The sequence below is a fragment of the Gorilla gorilla genome, chromosome 5 (assembly GCF_029281585.2).
Source record: "Gorilla gorilla gorilla isolate KB3781 chromosome 5, NHGRI_mGorGor1-v2.1_pri, whole genome shotgun sequence".
NCBI lineage: Eukaryota > Metazoa > Chordata > Mammalia > Primates > Hominidae > Gorilla > Gorilla gorilla.
In genome coordinates this window covers 187043428-187066428 of record NC_073229.2, presented here as the reverse complement: position 1 = coordinate 187066428, position 23001 = coordinate 187043428, and the positions used below count along the sequence as shown (strand labels likewise).

Below are 23001 nucleotides of genomic sequence, written 5' to 3'. Positions count from 1 at the left end.
ATTAATATGATACAAGAATTATGAATACAGGTTTAGGAAAAAACAGAAAAGAACCCCAACCAGTAAAAAAAAAATTAAAGTATAACATTAAAAAACATCAAAATTGTAAATATTGTGTAGAAGAAAAACTAAATGATTAACCTGAATGGTTATGGTATTGCTGATAAATGCATCATCTTGACTCCTAGGAGAACCAATTTATGTGAAATTCCATGAAAAAGAATTAGTTACAACAAGCAGAATTTTAGTCCATTTCCAAGAATTTTAACTACTGTAAACCACCTGACACACTTCCCAATAATTAGGATATCGTTTTGCATAGCCACATGTGAACCTGGCCTAGAGGTCTATAGGTAATCTGTTTCATTCATGTATTTTAAGTATGTCATTTAGGAATAAGTTATCAGGTTTGCAACCTATAAGCAAAGGAAATAATGTGACACTGGTAAACAACACTATTCATTTAACATAATGAATTGCCATGTAATAACTCAGATATTCCCAGGGTGTAAATTACACAAATTTGAAAGCTGCATTTATTATTTAATGCCTCATTCCCAGACAGGTGCTTACTCAGTAGCAAAATCTGTCTCAGCATACCAAGTGTAAAGCTATTTAACAAATAGGAAGGTTTAAAAAATGTATACTATCATGCAGACAGCTAAAATATTTGTATATATTTTTAATCTTTTTTCTCTAATGATACTTAGAATATTTTATTTTTATTACTACAAATAATAGAGATGAAATATGAATTATATTAGTAGCAGAGATATATGAGCTAAAGCTTGTATTGTTTAAAGCATATCATCTTAAAAGGCCTGTCAGGAAACAGTGTTCATATTAAGTTGGCTTTCAGTACTCTAACAAGATGACATCATTTTGTAAGAGACAAGTGTTGTTAGAGTAAATGCTAGGATATTCTAAAATTTCCTAGGTTGAAGTGAAGAAATTTCTCATTATAGATTATTTAATGAGTTTATGTTCCCAGTTGTATATCAGCTCATGTTAAATTTTGCAAGAGTTTATGATTTCTAAGAACTCACCTTCTATAAGGCCCTTTGCTGAGTGGGGCTAGTTAGGAATTAGTAAGTAAAGGGGATCTTTTTTCCTCGTGTAAATAGCTTAAGAGTAATTTTGGGCGGTCCAGAAACCATAAGTTATCAGGAAGGTGCTTATAAATGGGCAGAGTATATCACTTGCCCAAGATTCTAACAACCTAGCCTGCCCCCCACACACTGTGGGGCACCGTTTGCTACTTGCCAAGTAATTGCCTTTTTTGGCAAAGACCACCCAGGACATGGGCTCAGAGTCCATCCTAGGGCTGGCCAACCTCTGTAAATCTCGTGTCCCCTGATTCGGAGCGAGTGCATTTAATTCAGGAAGATCACTTACGACTGAGTTTTTCATCATGGCTTTGACTGTGAAGCCCTCAGAAACCAGGGAGTGAGGCTGGTGCACCGGGAGCGGCTGTTGTGCCAGCAGCTTGGTCCTCTTCGGCATCTTGTCTGGGCATTTGTTTAAGCTCAGGGTCTCTTTTTCTGCCACCATCTTCCTAGAAAATGTCTTGTTCTCATAAAAAGTGTAGTAAAAGAATCAGTGGGCTTTACGGATGTGAGCAGGAGGTCTGGAAAAAAATATCAAAGGCGCGATAATGGTAGAAATTCAACCCCTCGTAGTGCCCAGGTTGATCCAGATGTTTGGCAGCTCCTAGGTGAAGGGAGTTTAGGGGAGGGGCGGGGCGGGAAGAGGGCAGGACCGTGGCTAGAGCTGCAACAAGCTTCCAAAGGTAAGCCTCCCGGTTGCTAAGCGACTTGTCAACACTGCGGGCGCATAGCCCCGCCCCCGATGACGTAAGATTCCTGGGCCTGAAGCCGGAAAGGGCTGCGGTTGGGGGCTGGGGGCAGGAGGCGTGAGGAGAAACTACGCGTTAGAACTACGACTCCCAGCAGGCCCTGGGCCTCGTACCCTCCGCGCGTGCGCATTCCTAGGGCCGGGCGCGGGGGCGGGGAGGCCTGGAGGATTTAACCCAGGAGAGCTGCTGGTGGGAGGCGCGGGCTGGCGCCGCTGCGCGCATAGGCCCGTTCCTGGCCCGCAGCCGCTACCTGCCAAGTGACCATGATAGGTACGTGGGTACCTGCCAGGTACAGCCTCTCTGCGCCGTCCCGCGCCCCGGTATGGCGCCACGCCCCGCCTCGGCCGACCAGGACCCCCGGTGCCAACTGTCAATGACGGGGCCAAAGTGCCCCTGCCGTCCCCGGCCCGCGCCGCCGGGCTCCCCAGCTCAGCGACGCGGGTCCGGGGCCCCAGTGTGTGCGTTCGAAGCCCTCGCCCGCCCGCCCCTGCTCTGAGCGTTCTCATGAAGACCGCCTCACCGGGGACGCCAGGCGGCCCCGCACCCCCGCTCCTCGTTCGCGGTCCCCCGGACCGTGTGGGGTCCCGAAGCCTTCGCCCCGCCGCCGCCCCTCACCTTCGCCCCGCCGCCGCCCCTCACCTTCGCCTCTCACCTCACTGGCCGGTTGTGGTGCGGTTCAGGACCCATCGAGACCCACTCTCTGTGGGGCTCTTTCAGGAAACCCCAGCAAAGCATTAAACTCTAATGGAAGGCACCTGGTGAGGGTGGCTGGCTCCACAGAAACTCCTCCAGATAGATCTAAACTTCTTGCTCCCTCGGATGTTTCCTTTTAAACTTCTCATTGGAGGGCTGAGATGAAAGAAACATTAAGAGTAAATAGTAGCCAAGATTAAATCTATTGCCTTTTGCAAAATAACTTTTTTTTTTGTAAAAGAACGACCGAGGTGCAAGTTTGTAAACGAAACTTAGTGGCATCAGAGTTGTTCATGAACACTTGATGTGTAAGATGAGCAAAGGTCCTCTCTTCCAGGGTTGTTGAGCCAAAAGTTACTTTAGGGGCTATCCCTGAAAATTAATGGAAATGCACCATATATTTAAAAAACAGTGCTAGATGGGGTTTCATTATTGTGGAGGTTTCTCCAGGTTATGTATGGAGGGTTTAGCGAGCTTGTTTATTCCTGAGGAGGGTCCTTTACAAAACACTTTTGATTGCAGTAAGTACGTTCGAAGTCAGATGTGGTCTGTCCAGAAGAAAGATGAGAGGTGGATTTATAAAATATATGATCTTTATGCACTGAAAACACTTCTTACGTCTGTTTATTTATGAAGTTATTGTTAAAATGTAAACATTATCCCCATCAGTGGGAGAATCAAGCCAGCTAACTGGCATTGTCTTGGTGGTAAAACAAGAATGTTGTCCAACTTTTCTTCCCTTTCTAGCATGGTCTGACTTTTGGTGAATGACTTGAAAGTTAATCAAATTACGAAAAAAAGTATTTTTTATGAGTCTTCTTGAGCTCTTTTTAGGTGACATTTACGTAAGTAAGATTCACTTGCAAGCACAAGTTTGAACTGAATCAAAACCAAGTAGAAGAGATTTTCCAATATTTGTGCTGTCAGTAGTCTACAGGAAGAAAGTAGCCTATACCTTATTTTGAAGACAGTTAAATACATTTTATTTTAATTTAACTTAATCTAGTGCACAGATAATTTTAAGAGAAACAGATTTATTGTAAAGCTATATAAAGACAAGCACTTAAGATCTAAAGAACATTACTCAGTTATAAGTTATGACCTAATAAGTGATTATATAAATTATTAGGATGAAATATGTTTGGACAGTTCTGTTTAGTTTTATCTGGAATTCTTCCAATAAGGAAGAAATATCTTTGGAGTTGATGATTAAACAGTTATCAATTACTGGTAATGACATGGAGAATATAAGGTTGGTTTTTAAAAGTGTTATTTCTCTCACTCCAGCCATGGTTTTACATAGTGCAAATAAGTGTGCAGTACAACATAAATGATTAAATCCATGCCTGCTTTCCCTAGGAAATGTGCCTTACATATAAGATCATGGACAATGTGCAATAAAATATTCAACTAGTTGCATTGCCTAATTCTGAAATTAGACACGTCTTTTTTTTTTTTTTTTTCCTCTTTTTGAGACAGGTTCTGTCTCTGTCACCCAGGCCGGAGTGCAGTGGCACCATCACAGCTCACTGCAGCCTCCAACTCCTGGGCTCAAGTGATCCTCCCATCTCAGCCTCCTGAGTAGCTGTGACTACAGGTGTGTGCCACCATGCCTGCCAATTTTTTTTTTATAGTTTTTGTAGAGATGGAGTTTCATAATGTTGCCCAGGCTGGTCTCAAACTCCTGGGCTCAAGCAATCCTGCCGCATTCGCCTCTGAAAGTGCTGGGATTACAGGCGTGAACCACCACGCCCAGCCTCATTAGCCACATTTCAGTAAACATCTGAATGGTCAGTTTGGGATTTGGGTGTGGTGAACAGTGCTAAAGGTAGGTGAAAGTGAAAACCATTAAAAGGAAGCCTTGGAGTGATGGGTTTTGTGTTTTTGTGACAAAAATTCAGAGCCAGGAAAGACGTTATAGACTTTATCCAGTGATCAGTAAAATGTAAATAGTATGTATCTGGGATTTTCTGTTAAAGGTAAGAGTGCTTCTCAAAGCTTGCTCCTTTCAGGCCTATGCTTTCTATAACTATTACACTCACCTTGTTGCGGGATTCAGGAGGATGAGGGAGACCTCAGGTTGAAACAGGAGAATCTTTATTGAGTGTACTCAGGCCCAGCTGACTCACATCCAAAAGACTAGGCCCAGAATAAAGACAGTACTTGACTTTTATACACACTTCACAAACGGAGGTGGGCTAGCTTGAAGCAAGCTTACAGTGGTATGAAAGCAGGGATACAGAGGCAGGACAAAGACAGGATTGCAGATGACCATTGCCAAGCAACCCAGATGTTCGCTATCTAGGTTTGCCTGGGCACAGGCTTATCCTATAACCTTCACTGTGGTGCCCAGGCAGCTGTAGTTCAGGCCTACTCAGGCTTCTCATGACCTTCGTTGTACTTCTTAGATAAAACAGAATACTTGAAATCACTAGTTACAGAGAACAAGAGTCTATAAACTCATTCTGTAAAACAAAGGAAAATTTGTTTTTCTTCTCCCTGTGTTGAGGGAGTGCTGGGAGAGTCTCCAGAGCACATTAGATAATATTATCAAGACTTTTCCTGGGTCTGGGCTGTGCCTGTTGCTGCTTCTGGGACAAGTTAGCCTAAAACAGGAAAACTTATTTCTCTTTCTTTTTAATTTTATTGTTCTTTAATTTCCCGCCTCAACCTTACTGCGAATAATATTCTGACACTTTATTTAAATCCTGGCTTACTTTAAGGAGAAACGTAAAGATGGGTTTCCTGGTAGAATAGGAGTAAACAGGACTGACTGTGACCTCACTGCTAATGAAATGTACCTTCCTTTTACTTTCTCAAAACCGAAGATTCCCTTATTGGCATGAGGACTGTTTCAAAAGTACTTAACATTTCCCACCTGGATTGTGATTGATGTGTTGAATGCCCTGACCCAGGCAGCTGCAGAAACATAATTTAATTGAAGTCGGTTAAAAATTGTGCCTTTGTGGAAAGTGTGGAGAAGGACTTCAAGACGATATAAAGCAGAATAGAAAAGCTTAAAAGAATTCAATTTAGAAAAATGTAATTTTTGGTACCTCTATTAAAAATATATTTTGACTTTTTTAAAAATGAGCATTCTTTGTGTTTAAAATGGAATGTTAGTGGGGATATTTGTGGTATGTTCTAAATGTTCTGTAGAACTGGATTTAGGTATTTGAGTAACAGCAGATATTAGAGTTCATGGTTATATATACAACAATGTTGTCAGTATTGAAATACACATTCAGTGTCTTAGACTTTTAAGATTTTTGATTGACAAAAACCATTCATTGGAACATAGTCTCTTCTATACCTTGTTTCACTTAGCATCTCTTTGAGAATTTATATATCTGCATGTCCAGATCCACTCCACAGCGATTCCTGCCTAGTCTTTTATAGGATACACTAATTATGAAAATATTTACCAATAAATAAGCACTCATTAGGTTTACAGACAACTGTTGTCAGAAGTGTTTGTGGCCATATCTTTTTTACTTGCACATGTAAGCATAGATGTAAAATAAAAATCGTATGACAATTTGAGTTAAAGAGTTTGTAGATTTTACATTTTCCTAGGTATTTCAAAATTTTTTAAAAATAAGTTGCCCTATTTTACAAGCCTATCTAAAGCCTCCACTAATACAACATGGTAGTAAAGAGCTGCCCTGCCCCTCTGGGCTGAAAATTACCAAAAGACATCCTTCCCGAGACTGACTCAGCTTTCACTAGCAGAACGCCTCCTGGATCTCCAGTCCCCCACCTCTCTCTCACCCTAGGTGTAGCGCCTTTCAGTGTACAAGCTGCACAACTGTCCTTGGTGGCCCTGCCCTCCCTTTCGGTGTGTATAAGAGTGCCCATTTCCTCCCATGTGCCATCGAAGATTTTTTATTTTTGCCGTCTTGACAGATGAAAAACAGTATCTTTTAACTTTTCAAATTAATTTAGAAGAAAATTTTCCATTCTCATCTTATAGTGCGTTAGTTTTGCAAAAGCAGATCCAGTGATTCCAGCACCTGCTGTGTACCCTTAACTGCTCTAGGTGCCAGGGAAATGAGGGAACACAACAGAAAAAGTCCCTTGCCATCAGGAATGTATATTCCGACTTCACCATTTGGCTACACATCTCTGCATATTTGTTTTCAAGCTTGTGTGCAGTGAATTTTAAAGTCTCAATTTATATTTCTAGTTGAATATACTGTGTACTGCTCTTTGCCCTGCCATTTTGATAAGTTGATGAAAACCAGCTCTATGCCTAAGTACCCCAAAGCTTCTGTTTATAATGAGGTAAAATTGTGTCAAAAATAGGCTCTACTAAAGTTTTGCGTAGAAGATTTTATGTAATTATATAATAGTTCTTCCTTGGGTCCAAAGGCTCTAAAATGACCCTTTGCCCTTTACAATTTTGGCCCTATTTCTGAGGATGTTTTTGAAGTCTGCATTTTTTGAAACCTCATAGTTTCATTGCCTGAAAATGATACAATGAAAGTACTTTGTATTAAGATATGTAAATCCATTCCTACCTCCAAAGTTTCTTTGAAAAATGCAAAAAAAAGAGTTCTTACTTCGAAATGCTTCATATTCATGAAAGCAGTTTTAATGCAAAATGCTTTATTCTGTTAGCTTTTAGTTCTTTGATCAATGAAAATTGTTTCTTACCTGCTGTTTCTGCAGCCTTTAATTGTAGCCCAGTGCTTATTCAATGTTTCTGTTTTAATTTGCATTTAATGAGCTCATTTTAAATGTTTCTTCGTAGTAATCTGAATGGTTTCTCTCCCTCAATTTTGTAATATTAAAGAGACTCATGTGACAGTCGGCTGATTTATGTTGCAGCTCACCTCCCTGGCTTATTTACTTCATCCTGTAGGATAGAATCTTGGTTAAAAGGAATTACAGTAATAGGATTCTTTTCCCCCAGTAATTTCCTAATTACCTAGGACTCTTAACAGGTTAACTCAAATGTCTGTTTTTCACCAAATAGAAACCTTTTTTCCTTGAATGAATAGGTATTTATGATTATTATTTCAGTGTCATTTCTTTATACCATATGTATTAGATGGTGCTGGGTAGGGATGGGTACACATAGGTTGTATTTGTCTATATATTGCCTGTGGGGAAGGTACACAGAAATGACCATTTCTTCCCAATAAGTTTGTGGCCTAGTTGGGCTGATTAGGCTTATATTGGTGGTATAGATTGCACCTTCACCACCACAGAAGAAGAGTAATTAGAAAGATGTATGTGCATATCAGCACACACATACATGCCTGCAACATGTGATTTTTCATGTTTCTTTTGTTCATGTGATTCTCGTTGATCTGAATGCCCTTTCTTTCTGTTGAACATCTGAAAACTACTGTTCATCATTCAAGATCCAATTCCAATGGCACCAACTTTATGTGAAATTTTCCATGTCACCTCTCACCCTCTTTTTAGTGTGAGGCAATTAGCACCTCCTTTAGAGTCAGCCAACATTTTAGTAACTACCCTTCATCAGGTCCTTGTTCATAGTCTAGAAGGGGTAAGTAAAGATTTACAAACCTGAAAGGTGGGTATCATAATATAGGTTTATACAAGGAAGTACTGGAAAACTCAGCCTATGGAGCTTGGAAGATCCAACTGTTTCCCAGTGGAGCCATTCCAGTTGTCCTGCAGCACAAGTAGGAGTTAACTAGGTGTGAACGCGGCCTTCTAGATGGGCATGGAGGGGAGAGAAGAGAATAGAATGAAAGGTATCTGGTGAGGCTGCAGGCACACCACATAAGCTTTGTCAAGGAGGTGGGTTTAAAGTTGGCGATAGGGAGGAGTCACTGAACCATTATCTACAAAAGAGCATTAGGAACAGGTTGTATTTTAGAAAGATGTCTGTGGCAGTACTAGAAAGTTATGAAATAGAACATTGTAGAAAATAGTTACACTAGTGCCGGCAAGTCCAGATAAAGTGTTAATAGAGGACTTCTCATGACCTTCGTTGTACTTCTTAGATAAAACAGAATACTTGAAATCACTAGTTACGGAGAACAAGCGTCTATAAACTCATTCCATAAAACAAAGGAAAGAAGTCCAGATAATGTGTTAATAGAGGACAGTCTTTGACTGAGAATGGCAGGGTAATTGTGCGGTAGGAGATGGCTTTTCTCAGGGTGTTGACATTGATTAGATATGTCATTACATCATCTCTGATTAAGGGCCATATTTCTTTTTAAAAAGTTCTTATTTTTGTAGAATAGATTAATGTCTCTTATTGACAGGTGTTTTATTTCATGTTACTAAAGCTTTAAGTGTATTTGTATTCCAAAAATAGTTTGTATCTCCTTCTTTGATATGTGGAACATGATCCTTAGGGTTCTATTTATAGTTTCTTCTCTGTGTGGAGAGAACAATGTCATCAGAGCTGTGGATATCGTGTCACCCAGAATAGTGCAGAATAGTTTCTTCCTCTTAGATATCTGCATGACTCATATACCTAGGCACATATTAAGACCGTCTATGGACAGTTGTGTGTATTTTTAAGGTATTGATGGCTTCTTGATGATTCTCTCCAATTTACTTTTACTGCAAGACCTGAACAGAGGCCCCCATAAAGTTTCACATGAGAGCCCTTAACTTTGGAGGAGATAATGTTCAATAGTTAGCAGCCTCACCCATTTTGCACATCTCTACTCCTACCCTCATCAAATGAGGGGGAAAATTGGTGATTAGGGAGTTAATATTGGTGTCCTGATTGAGACTTTTTATTATTTATTTACATCATTGTTGAATACGCCAGTTACTCCTATTGTGAGATATTTTTGGAGTTTCAGTGCATAAATAAGATCTTGTGATGAAGCCCTCTGTAACTGCATAGTCATTTTTAAAGCTTATTGTACCTGCAGAGTAGATCCATTTTCCAGATCATGAAATGATAGGAAGTAGACACCTGAAACTTGCTGGTATTAATAAAATGGAGAAATAGGAAGGAACATTTGTAATATCTGTGTTTCTGAGGTCAACCTTTAGTTTTTTGGGTTTTTTTTTTGACATCTACCTGCACTCCCTCTTTTCTGTCCCCTCATTTTTTTCTTTCCCACATTCCTTGATTTTCTCAGAAGCTGGAATTGAATATTTCATTCTTCAGCTCACAGGAGCATAGGTTGTCTGAACAACAGGTGAATTTCTTCCTTACTTGTTGCCACAGGGCTTGACTGTGGGTTGTAATGTTTCTGAGGGTTATCACAGGAGTGGCCTGACCGGAACACACCAGGCTTCACCACAGCTCCTACTGGAGACATTCCCTAGATTGGGAATTGTCTGCAATGGAAATCTTTGTAGTCCCTGGCTCTGCATTTTTTTTCCAGGCAAATCCAGTCCTGATTACAATTTTTTTTTTCCATTGAAACAAAATTGAGGAATGTTGAACTCTGGGCAGCTAGAGGATGGGGGCAAGTTAGGTTTGCTCCTTGGAGAATTAGACAGATTTAAGAATAATATTCCATGTGCCCTGGGTCTTCTCTCCACCCTTGAAATTCGACCTCCTTTCTCCTGAAAGTCCTTTATAGCTCTCTGGTGAGTTCCCAGAGTGTGAGAGGTACAGATTTAAGCACAAGTGAGGTCGTGTTCTCTGAGGTGCTGCTTGTCTGGGCTCCTGACCACAGACAAGTGTAGACTGCATGAGACAGTTGATATTCACCAAATTTGTATAATTACATGTGACAATATATAAAGACGTTTTTACATGAATATGTCTGAATTCATAGGATCAGATGGGAAGTATATGTGTTTTATTGGGCAGTCAATTTAGACATAATCATATGATACAGAGAGTGATATTTCGTAGAGATCTGTTGTGGGCTTTCCACTCTTGTTCATTTAGGAATCTGTGAGATGCTCAACCTATGATTGGAATTTCTTCCTTTTGTCTCTCTCTAGAGTTTTATCCATTATTCATTGTTTCTTTCTTGTGTGTGTGTGTGTGTATGTGTGTGTGTGTGTGTGTGTGTGGCATCTGCTGTGTCTCACTACATGCAGAGCTTCTGTCATAGGTATTGACTTTTATATCATCTTGATTTCAAAGAAGTCACCAAATAATCTTATTCTCAGTGTCTTGAGTTTTATACCAAGTCTCTGTGCTTGTTTTTTATGTTCTGGAAATTTCTGGGCATTGCTGCCCATTTTAGAACTCTATTTTGTTTTGTGGGGGACAGTTCTGGAATAATTTTTTTTTTTTTTTTTTTTTTGAGACGGAGTCTTGCTGTGTCGCCCAGGCTGGAGTGCAGTGGCGTGATCGCGGCTCACTGTAAGCTCCGCCTCCCAGGCTCCCAGGCTCCCAGGTTCACGCCATTCTTCTGCCTCAGCCTCCCGAGTAGCTGGGACTACAGGCGCCTGCCACCATGCCCGGCTAATTTTTTTTGTATTTTTAGTATAGATGGGGTTTCACCATGTTAGCCAGGATGGTCTTGATCTCCTGACCTCGTGATCCGCCTGTCTCGGCCTCCCAAAGTGCTGGGAGTACAGGTGTGAGCCACCGCGCCTGGCCTCTGGAATAATTTTTAATGGAGATTCAACATCTAAGAAACTTTCATATTGGATCAAGACATAGTTGTCACAATTCTTTGTGTGTAAATTCATTAAAAGTTCCTTCTGGCTTTTGCAGCCAATTTAATCATTTTATGCTTAATAGAATGCAAGTTATACAGGTAAAGTCAGTCAGAGAGGGGATGGGGACGCTATTTGAGATGAAGTTCCTAGAAGTAATAAGATTTGTTTTGTCTTACAACAGTGATGATAGGATGATTAAGTGATCTAAGATGGACAAATATGTGTGAGTTCTTAATAATTGGGAAAGATCTTTTTTAAAAAGTGTTAATGTGACCATTTAGTTACCATAACTGGAAACTAGATAGCATTAGGGGCCATTTGTATATGTAAAAATATCAGGAAGTATACCCGCAAATTATATCTTTGGGTTGTGGGATGTTTTCTTTTATTATGATTTCTGTGTTTTTCAGATCTTCAGCATTAAGCATATAATGTTTTGGAAATACTGAAAAGCAATGTGTTATAAACACAATCTTAAGGACAAATACATCGTGGTAATACATTTAAAACGGATTCTACTTTTGTGTCAAATTATGTCAGATAAATTTTCAATGGTAGCATACTATGCTCATGTTCTGGTCATAAAAGTAGTGTTTTCAGGAAAACAAACATTAGAACCATAATTTCACTTTCTTTAATATTATACACTATTGGGGCATGGCCAGATTACTGTATTAGTTTTTGTATAGTTCCTGTTGTTGCTGTAACAAATTACCACAAGTTTAGTGACTTTTAAACACAAATTTATTTTCTTACAGTTCTGGAGGCCCAAAGTCCAAAATGACTATTTTTTTTTTTTTTTTTTTTTTGAGACAAGGTCTCCCTCTGTCACTCAGACCGGAGTGCAGTGGCACAAACACAGCTCACTGCAACCTTGAATTCCTGGGCTCAACCTCCCGAATAGCTGGGACTATAGGTGCGTGCCAACCTGCCTGGCTAATTTTTTTATTTTTTATTTTTTGTAGAGACAGGATCTTGCTATGTTGCCCAGACTAGAATTGAACTCTTGGGCTCAAGTCATCTTCCCACCTCAGTCTCCCAAAGTTGTCGGATTACAGGCGTGAGCCACTGTGCCCAGCCCCAAAGTGACTAAAAGGGACTAAAATCAAGGTGTTCGCTGGGCTAGCCCCTTCCATTAATAGAAGCTCCTGTGGAGACTCCTCTTTCACTTCTGGAGGCTGCTGGCATTCCTTGGCTCCTGGCCACATCACTCCAGTCTCTGCTGCTGTGGTCACATTGCCTTCTCCTTTACTGCCATCAAATCTTGCTCTTCCTTCCTCTTAAAAGAACACGTGGGGTTACATTCAGGAGCCACCAGGATAGCCTCTTCGTCTCCAGATCCTTAATCACATCTGCAAAGTCCCTTTTGTCATATCGGAAAACAGTCATAGGTTTCAGGGACAAGGAGGCATTATTCAGCCACCACAGTTACCAGTAATGCTTCACCATTTGAACGTATGGTTAGGTACTTCCTTATGAAGGAAGAATGACAGAGAGCTACGACTTGATTTTTGCCTATTGTGAGGTCACTTAAAGGTAATGCAGTAGTGTTACACATGAGGAGTCTGTGTGTGTGTGTGTGTGTGTGTGTGTGTGTGTGTGTGCGTGCGCAGGCGGGTAGGGTGTATGGACTAGTTGATGAAGCTAGCCAAGGACATAACTCACTTTTCAAGTTAGTTTTCTCAGGTGGCAAAAGAAGGTGTGAATATTCTCCTGGACTCCCATAGTGCATTGCAGCTGGGTAATTTGATATGTACCAGGTTGCTAATTTGTATCCTGTAGAGAAGGGGAAGTTTTGTTATGCTTTGGACAGGAGATACCACTTCACATAACAGATGATCAGGCAAAGTGGAAGCAAATAACCATTATGTGTGTATTGCTTTCTGATTTGACAGTTCACTACGAGCGTTAGACACTTCATGCTCCCTGGAATAGTTTAACATTGTCCTGTCCTTTGTAAATAATAACTAATATGGGTTGGTTGAAAATTACACAGTTAGAATTTTAAATTATTAAGTTGAGAAGGACAAAAGAGCGAAGTCTTGTAATTTCTCAACAGATGTCAGCATAGAATTTGGTTTCTTGAGGCAGTTTTAACAGAAACATTTGGAAAATATTCCCTTACACATTGTTAGTACAGTTAGGAGAAACTCTAATATGGAATAAATTTTTTAAATAGATGAATGCAGAATTTGGTTTTTAAAGAAGAAAACATTTATTTTTTGCTGAAAAAAGAAAATGTTAAATTCGGCAAATATTTATTGACACCTTGAATTATAGGATTTATGATAGGCACTAGGCGTGTGTATCTAAATGAGGAAGTCACAGTTAGTGAAGATGCTGTGTACACATGGAAAGTAACCATTGACAATAATAGATGTTATCATGGAGGTACGCTTCATTGTGTGATAAAGCAGGGGAACCTTCAGCAGAGGTGGAATTTATTTGAGCTGGATCTTAACAACAGACTGGACTCCTGAGCAGGCCAAGAAAGAAAGCGCGTTTGAAAAAAGAGAGGCTGGCCCCAGAAAGATGGCAGGCTTGTTAGCAGAGGCTGTGTTGGGAAGGATGAGTAGTTGACGGGATGGAGTACAGGGAGCATGCATGGAGTGGGAGGTGATGATAGATTAGGGTGTCGGGACCAGCTTAGTGCAGTTTTCCATGCCATACTGGAGAATTCAGGTTTTGTTCTGAGTAATGAGGAACCGCTCAATCTTAATGCTAGGAACTCTAAGGCAGTAGGAAGTGGCTGTGTCTCGTTGCTGAAAGTGAGATGTGAATTCAAATTTGAAATATAAAATAAAATTGCCAGTAGCCAAATTAAGCACTTGGCGCTTTTATACAGCTTCCCACTTAGGATCTTTAAGCTATTAGGGCAATTAGCTGTACTTTAATATAATCAGAAGAAACAAACCCTTCAAAAGGTTTGTGTACTTCAGACTGTCTTGACAGAATTATTTTCCTCTAAACTTTAAAAACCGAATTTCATTCCATCTTTATAGTGTATCTTTACTTACCTGCCTTATTCTTCAGGGAATAAGCATGCTCGTACTTAATAAATAATTGTTGCCTAAAGGAAAGTGTGATTCAAAGGAGAGAAGACCTTTGTCCTTGCCTCCGGTTTGTCTTCTTCCATGTCCCTTGAGGAATCCAATCTCTTTTGATATTAACCTTTGGGGTGGGGCCCCACTTCATTTATCTTTGGGGCTCCTAGCCCAGCAGAATCCCATTAAGTGTTGAGATGGGAGAAAAAAATTAACAAATAGGGGAAGTAACTATATGCCTTGACTTTGGTGAAAATTAAGCATCTGAGGAGATGGTTCATTAATTTTAAGAGAGAGAGCTTTGTCATCTTTTCCATGCAAATACCTAGCACAAGGACGATGACATTTTCCTTTCTTTTTTTTTTTCCCTTGTCCTTTACTGTTGTTTCTTCTTACTGCTTCCCTAATGCTTGCCCTTAGAGGGAAATGCTTAAATTATTTGAATTTTGGAAGAAGTAGAGATTTTTAAAAGTGGTTACTCTATGCAGTAGGTTTAGGGTGTAAATTACGTAGATGCTTTGTCTCTTTTCCACCTTTAGCTTTTAACTTTACAGCAAATGCACTTTTGCTTCATTGGGGTCTGTATTTACTTGTTTCCCTAATGCAGCTTTTCTCCATGAAATGCTCTCAGTAGAAACATATGCTCAAAGCTTCAAAGTAATTACAATATCACTAAAAGGTTCGTAATCACATTACTGAAACTAAATGTTAAAAAATTTGATTTTTCTTGATCCAATCATTTCAATTTAATTCTAGGCTACTCCGTGATTGATGGAGGAAACATGACAGGCCAAAGTCAGGGGGTATTTATAATGCCAAAAGCCTTGGAGGGAAAACCTCAAGGCAATTTAATTTGGGTGGGAGCTCATTTAAATTATTCCGAAGGGTTTTTTAAAAATGGGAAGAGCAGGTTTGTTTCAGTGCCTGCTCTCAGGGCCCCTCCCTCCCTGTCACCAGTGTCCCTGCATCTCCTCAGCCCCTGCTTAGACAAAGGCCCCGTGAAGCAAAGCAAAGAAGAAGTCTGATTTTTTTCACAATTGTTCTAAAGATATTCTTTTGTGTTAAAGATTGGTTTAAACTTGAACGTTTTTCTTGTAAATCAGGGGTAGTTTTGAGATATTTGCATCTGTTTACGGTAAGCAAGCACACCTCCAGCAGGGCCACCCCATAATTAAGTCACGGGACATGCCGACAGCCTCACTTACCCATGAGGATGCAGAGTGGTGTGAATAAATATATCTACCTTTACCTCATTGCTCACAGCGGGGCGGAGAAATGATCAAACGTCATTTTGATGGTGGCTGTTCTGAAAAACCATTTATTTTATTTTTATTGAATTACGGAGACAAGTGAATGTGAAATTTCTGAAGCAATGTGAATTTTCTTAATTTTTAGCACAGTTTGTTTTAATCATATACATTACAAAGCAGTCATTTTAGAATATTTACTGATTTGCCTTTGATATCTGCTCAGCTAGAGGTCTGGATATAATGCTGAGTTATTTTAATAATTAGCTTCTATAATTCTGCTTCTGAATGGTTATTTCATCCTGTCTTTTAAGTTCTTTTTTTTTAATTTGCTTTTAAAAAACAGTATAAGTATAGCTAACAGACAAATATTTTGCCAATAATCATACATAAAGCACTTGGTGACATTTGAGTCTTTTTATTAAATTTCTGAAGGTGAATTTTGAACCCTAATTGTAGGATTTTTGATAATGGGATATAACACTATGATATTTCTTAACACTTTTTATTCCCTGAATCTGGCATACTTTTTCTGCCTTCCCTCCCTTGTAGCAAAAGAGACCTAATTTTTTTTTTTTTTTTTGAGGTGGAGTCTCACTCTGTCGCCCAGGCTGGAGTGCAGTGGCGCGATCTTGGCTCATTGCAAGCTCCACCTCCCGGGTTCACGCCATTCTCCTGCCTCAGCCTCCCGAGTAGCTGGGACTACAGGCGCCCGCCAGCACGCCTGGCTAATTTTTTGTATTTTTAATAGAGATGGGGTTTCACCATGTTAGCCAGGATGGTCTTGATCTTCTGACCTCATGATCCGCCCGCCTTGGTCTCCCAAAGTGCTGGGATTACAGGCGTGAGCCTGGCCAAAGAGACCTAATTTTATAAATACCAGTTTTCTTGCCATTCTTCCACCTCCTTGAAGGTAGGTTTTTTGTTTGTTTGACTGACTGATTCTACTTTTTGAAATCAAGTTTGGAATTTAAAAAGTATATTGCCCATGTCTAGTAGCACTTCTTATTCACTTTCTTTCACATCTCAAATCACCCTTCCGTTCAAACTATAATATTACAGCATCTCATATACTTAATATTTCTCATCCACACTCTAGTGTGGTGAAGTGGTGGTAATAGTGCCCCTTCAGAGAGGTTTTACTCTGGAGGAACCGGAACTGAAGTGAGTAACTCTAGTTTTATGTGGAGGTTTCATAAGCTTGTTAGGCCTGGAAAATGGGGAAGTGACCCTGGTTTTTACATTCAAGTGTTAATAGTTTTCTCTTGCTTCCATGAAATAATCTCAGAAGATAGGGTCAACTTTAGGACAGCTATGTAACTTCATGTTTGGACATTAAGTATGGGGATGATTGTCTTAACTAGGTTTCTATCATATGCCCTATGTGGTGCAAGCCAGAGATAAACATGTTGGATCTGGGCTTTGATTTTTACCCTACTTACAAACTAATGAGTTAGCCTGTTTATATCATGGAGACTGGCAAAAGATATGAGACGTGGGTCAGAGATTAAGGGGCTTTATTACTCATAGTATGGCAAGTTGTATAAGTGTCATGATATTTACTCTAGTTCCTTTGCCCCTGAATCTCATAAGGGTGATGTGATACAGCTCAGATGGATGCTGTGCATGCAGTAGGTTTGCATTGCAGATGATGACTGCTGAGCTTAGGGAGTCTTCCATTTTTATAGCAAGCAGTACCTATGCTCTTTGTCTGGGGTTAGACATTACTTCATTATTTAAGGTTATCAGATGTATAAACAGTCCTGAGAAGTGGCCCAGGTAAAAGAGCAGTCAGGACAATGCAGTCTTGAGAAATGGCCCAGGTAAAAGAGCAGTCAGGACAATGCAGTCTTGGTATCCCAACAAACATGCAGGGAGTGTAAGAAGACCAAGGAAAACCGTCTCTATCCATCCCCATCTTGGCTTTTGGTAAATTTTTACATGAATAGGCCACCTGTAGTCACTCTGATTAATTGGACCAACAGAGGTTGGAACCAAACTAGTCAACTTGCCTCATACCAGCATTTAATTAGGGCAACAATCAATAAAATCCTAAGCAGCAGGATGAAGCCAACCTGCAGTATTGACTTCATCCAGTCTCTCTGCCTTCCCCGACCAGAGTCTCTGATTCAGCCTACTATGAATAAATCCCAGAGGGAGACTAGTAGGTCTTAATTCAGATGGTCCAAGACAAGTCTGTTATCTAATATGATCCGCGCAAGGAAGTTTGCAATGACTTGCCCCTCTTGGGTCTCATTGTCAATGATAATAGTTGTTTCAGAAAGCAACCCTCATGCCTAATGGAGAGATATTCTGTGGCTTACTTTCCCCCATGTAGAGAGCACAGGCCACTCTAGTTTGGAATTTGTTGCACACTTGATTGGAATCAGCATTACACTGGTTTGATTAAGCCACATAGTGTCACTGAGTTGCTGCAATCTAGATTGCTAAACATGGCATTAGCTACAGCTGCTTGGGAGGCAGGAGAAGCCTATGAATTTGTATGTCAGGTTGGAACAGTGTTGAAGCAATCTGTGTTTGCGCAGGTCTGAGGGGAAGGGCCACGTTTGGGAGATGCTGTTGGTGGCATCGGCACAGCAGAATAGTTCAGGGCCAGCCATGTCCACATGACTTTTCCTGTTTTTTTTTTTTTTTTTTTTTTTTGTTGTTGTTGTTGTTTTTAATAGCAGTTTTGACCAACAGCTTGATTCCAGTTGGTCTCATCAGAGAATAAGCCCTTACTGCAGGCATCTGTATCAGTGACACTCAGACCAATCAGCAGCCAAGATTTGTTTTCAAAATGTGTAGTCCTACAGAGGGGCTCTTTAATCTGCCAGTCTGTAGTCTTCCAAATGGCAAAGCAGACAAGTCATTTACAGCAGTCCAAGAGTCTGTAAAATATGAAATGCCTGGTCTTTAGGAGCATTGTCTGACAAGGGTCAGAGCTCTCATTCAGAGAAATGTGCTGACTGGTCCTTTTGGCTGCTGCTGGTCAGAGACCACCATCGGCTTTTAGCTTCATCAAACTGTCAGTGAACCAGGCCATCCCTGATGGGAACCTCTGAGAGCCTTCTTGAACCAGCAGCTCTGTTTCCAGTAGTGGAGTGGGGGATATGGTTTCTCCAAAGAAGTAGCTGCCATTATTTTCGTTTAATACTGGATGATGCTAGGGCTGGATGCACTGTGCCCTTGAATATACCATTTCCATTTGACCAGCAAGGCCTCTTAGGCCCGTCCCACCTCTTTAAGTAGATTCACCTGAAAATGGGATTTCAGCTGTTCATTTTTCTCCACAAGAGCTTAGTTGCAGGTTAACAGCTGCTTTTTTTTTTTTTTTAAAGTACTTTGTAGCTCCATCAAACAGGTGATGCTATTATAGTGGGCAGGGGCCTCTGCAGCAGTTCTGGAACATGAAAAGCCCTTCTGACACTTCAGGGATTAGGCCGTGCAAATGTGTAATACATCAGTTCTTATCATAGAATTGAATATGGGAGCTGCTACCACAACACCACATTGAATAAGCCCAGAGGGCACCTTTACAAGGCTAGTTCACCTCCCCTTTCCCACTGGGAAGCACTAAACCCCATTAGTAGAGTTCAGTGTGCCTTTCTTCCATGGGCCAGGAAGAATGGGAACTTGGACTCATAACAGTTGAGTTCCTTTCTTCCTCATCATACCAAACAGTTGTGTGTGTGTGTGTGTGTGTGCGTGTGTGCGCGCGTGTGTGCGTGTTTGTAGGGGGTGCCAGGGGCTTTCTGTCCCCTGGGGATAGGGAGATCTTAAACCCAGCCCAGTCATCCTTCTCCTTAAAGCAGCTGAGTTCAGAATAGAGGGAAGGGAGGGATCAGGTAGTATGAGAGGGACAGCAGCTCCGTGTTAATCAACAAGGCACATTTACTGTGGCTTTCAAGCAGCAGCCTGTGTGAGGCTTAACCAGACTTCTAAAGCTGATGGTCCGCACAAAGACCTATATCAGGTAAAAAGGTCATTATTATTGAGACACTGTGTCAGCTTTGAGGATCCCTGGCTCAGCAGCCACACCCACATTGCCTTTCTTGCTGCCCCCATGTCATGATAACACCCCATCCCACGGAGGAGGATGAGTGAGCAATATCCATGGTTCCATTTACATACTCATTTCAATCTTGCCTCTCTTAGCCTCATTAGCACACAGGACAGTAGGGACCCTTATTCCCACCCACCACACCCCACTGTCCACCTCCTAGGCAAGAGCATTCGCTCTCAGATTCCAGGGAGATTTTTTTATATTCCTGGACCCAATCTCTGGACACTTTTCCTTCCTTCTCCAGATAGCTATGTTCCTTCACCAAAACTGTCAGGTCTGAGATATCATCTTACCCTATTTGGAAGCTAATAGTATGTGTGTCGTTTCTCATACATTTTAGCCAGTTACTGTTTCATGGTTACTGGCAGAAGACATGAGACTTCTGGGTCAGAAAGAAAACGTTTTATTATCCTTGGCACAATAAGCAGCATGAGCACCAGCATATTGGCATCAATTGCCCTTGCTTTCAATTCCTATGGTCCGGATGGATGCTGTGAATGAGTGAGTTTGCACTGCAACTAAGGAACTCTGAGTTTGGGGAATTCACTGCTTTTATAACAAGCAGTAAGTAAGTCTGCTGTTTGTCCAAGGGGAGAGGTTGCCTCATCTCTCACCTGCAAAAGCAACCTGAGAAGTAGCCCAGGTTATAAAAAAAAAAAAAAAAAAAAAAAAAGGGTTCAGACCCTTGATTTCTTGGCATACCCAGTAAGACAGCAGTCTCCAACCTTTTTGGCACCAGGGATCAGTTTCATAAGACAATTTTTCCATGGATCGGGGCAAGGAGGGTGGTTTCAAGTGTAATTCAAGTGCATTACATTTATTGTGCCCTTTATTACATTGTAATATATAATGAAATAATTATATATTACAATGAAATAACAATTCGCCATAATGTAGAATCAGTGGGGGCCGTGAGTTTATTTTCCTGTAACTGGACAATCCCATCTGGAGGTGATGGGAGACAGTGACAGATCATCAGGTATTAGATTCTCATAAGGAGCCTGCAGCCTAGATCCCTCACATGCAGAGTTCACAATAGGGTTCACGCTCCGGTGAGAATCTAATACCTCTGCTGATCAGACAGGAGGTGGAGCTCAGGTGGTAAGGCAAGTGATAGGGAGCAGCTGTAAATACAGAGGAAGCTTCACTGGCTCCGCTTGCCCACCACTCACCTCCTGCTGTGCGGCCCAGTTCCTAACAGGCCACGGACCCCTATGGCCTGCGGCTTGGGGGCCCCTGCAGTAAGATATGTAGGCCCAGGGAAGACTGCTCTCCCAACAAGGCTCTTTAGGTCTCTGACTCTATGTCAGGGCAGAAAGGCAGTGTTATTTCTGAAGGTGCCTGGAATGGGGTCAGGCCAGTGGTCAAAAATGAACAACAAACGCTATTAGATTTTTGGCCTTTGAGTTAGTGAAATAATAGATATTTTCAAAGTGGGAGAAAATTTGGAGTACAGAAGAGAAAGAGGCTAATCAATTTCATGTTTCATTTAATGTTTTATCACTGTTAAGAATCAGTGTCATGAAAGCCGTGTTAGGTTGTTTCAAAGGAAGCAGCTTTCCTGCCAATTTCCAGTTTATTGACAATGTAAAATTGTCTTGCTATGTTTGCTTTTCTGCAATACTTAGGGAAATTTTATTTTATATTAACTTTATAAATGGTAATTAAGACAAAGATATGATTTCTACTTCTATTATCTTGAAGACTCGTCTCAGTTTATTCTCAGGCCTTAATTGGGGCATAAAATCTGTAAGTTCCTAGCATATATGTCTATGTAGTTTCTCATACAGTTTTCAGATATTTTTATCATCAACATTCATTCAGTTTTCTTGGGGCACAGCTGGATTGAGTCACTAGCCATATGAAAAATCAAACAGTAACCATTCTTTTTATATTTTCAAAATAGCTTTAAAATATGCTGTTGGCTTTTATGTTTGTCTTATCAGAGCCATAAATAAAATTTGAAAATTAAATTAATGAGTTATTTGTTTATTTTCCTCTTACAGAAAGAAAATGTGTTACACAAAAAAGTGAAAATCCAGTGGTGGCAGATTCATGCCTGTAATCCCAGCACTTTGGGAGGCCAAGGTGGGCAGATCACTTGAGGCCAGGAGTGTAAGACCAGCTTGGCCAACATGGTGAAGCCCTGTCTCTACTAAAAATACAAATATTAGCCAGGTATGGTGGCTTATGCCTATAATCCCAGCACTTTGGGAGGCCAAGGCAGGTGGATCACTTGAGGCCAGGAGTTTGATCGAGACCAGCTTAGCCAACATGGTGAAACCCCATCTCTACTAAAAATATAAAAATTAGCCAGGCATGGTGGCTTGCACCTGTAGTCCCAGCTACTCAGGAGGCTGAGGCATGAGAATCACTTGAACCCGGGAGGTGGAGGTTGCAGTGAACTGAGATCGTGCCACTGCACTGCAGCCTGGGTGACAGCCAGACTGTGTCTCGGAAAAAAAAAAAAAAAAAATAGTGATGCTGTTTCTCTAATGTGACAATGAAATAGAATATTTGTGAAATTTTTAAAATCAATACAAAGATAACCAGGCAACTATTTTTTATTTTAGTCCTTCATGCCGAATAATCCTTCTAACAATGTGTGTCCTTTTTCCTGCCATGGTAAATACAGTAGACTGAACATATTTTGTATTACTCTGTTCTGAGAGTATTGTTTATTCTCTTGGAATCATCAATTATTATTGAGCAATAGTACAAATGTAAAAAGAAAAGTAGGTTAAGTTGGATGCCTAATGGTCACATAACTTAATTTGAATACTTTCAGTTTTTGCTTAATAACTAATATTTAGATATTGTACATCCTAAAAATGAGGTTGCTAGATACCTTTTCCACAGTATATTCGTATAAGAATTATCTTGATTTTGGTCCAAGTTATTTACAGTTTGCTGGGGAAACTCTGCTTTTTTCTCATTAGAAAGCATCCTTTATATGTATTAGAAATTTAACTTAGAATTTAATTAACTTTTCTATATTCACTCTACAGCTACTTTTCTTAAAAGCTATCTTTCTTAATTTTGAGGTAAGAAAATCTCTTTGAAATTTTTGATCCAAGAATAAAATTATCTGGATTATTTTACTTTTTGTGGTAGCCAAACAAAAGAGAAGTTGTTTTCAAACAAATCCCATCAGTGGTATATGGTCAGTATAATCAGTAGACCAATATAACATTTAGCTGTTAGTGTCTTCTTAAGAATTGTTTAGTCATTGATCTATATCTATGATAGATTCCCTTTATGTTTTGTAAATAGAAGAGAAAATGAAATAGATAAAAACAATGCCTGATGGTTATTGAGTGCTCATGTGTGTGTTGTGTTTTAAGTACTGATGTTTATACCACTTAATCTTTACAACCTCTTGTGACACTGTTGTGGTCCCCATGTTACCCAGGAGGAAACTGAAGCTCCAAGAGGTCAGATCGCTTGTCCAAGGTTAGAGTGAGGATATGAGTCCAGGAAGCTTATGCACTTGGACGACATGGCCGCCCAGCCTTTGCACTG

The 23001-nt window shown here is 40.4% G+C and overlaps 2 protein-coding genes across 14 annotated transcripts in view; one reads left to right on the top strand and one right to left on the bottom strand.

Annotated features, from left to right (window-relative positions):
• The window catches only part of PACRG (parkin coregulated), a 576157-nt gene extending 573304 nt beyond the window's left edge, over positions 1-2853 (bottom strand). For 3 of the 10 annotated variants that reach the window (XM_055391409.2, XM_055391414.2, XM_019029894.4), the window contains exons 1-2: positions 2508-2658; positions 1396-1627 (exon numbers count right to left, since the gene is read on the bottom strand). In XM_055391409.2, coding sequence (XP_055247384.1) covers positions 1396-1551 — 156 coding nt within the window. In that variant the 5' untranslated portion in view covers positions 1552-1627; positions 2508-2658. Of the gene's footprint in view, positions 1-1395; positions 1956-2137; positions 2263-2494 lie in introns of those variants that run through there. The other 7 variants (XM_063707991.1, XM_063707990.1, XM_019029891.4 and 4 more) reach the window with 6 other exon arrangements.
• Positions 1975-23001, top strand: part of PRKN (parkin RBR E3 ubiquitin protein ligase) — a 1379176-nt gene continuing 1358149 nt past the window's right edge. For 3 of the 4 annotated variants that reach the window (XM_055391408.2, XM_019029889.4, XM_055391406.2), the window contains exon 1: positions 1975-2125. In XM_055391408.2, the coding sequence (XP_055247383.1) occupies positions 2119-2125 (7 nt within the window). In that variant the 5' untranslated portion in view covers positions 1975-2118. The remainder of the gene's footprint in view (positions 2126-23001) is intronic. The other variant, XM_055391407.2, reaches the window with a different exon arrangement.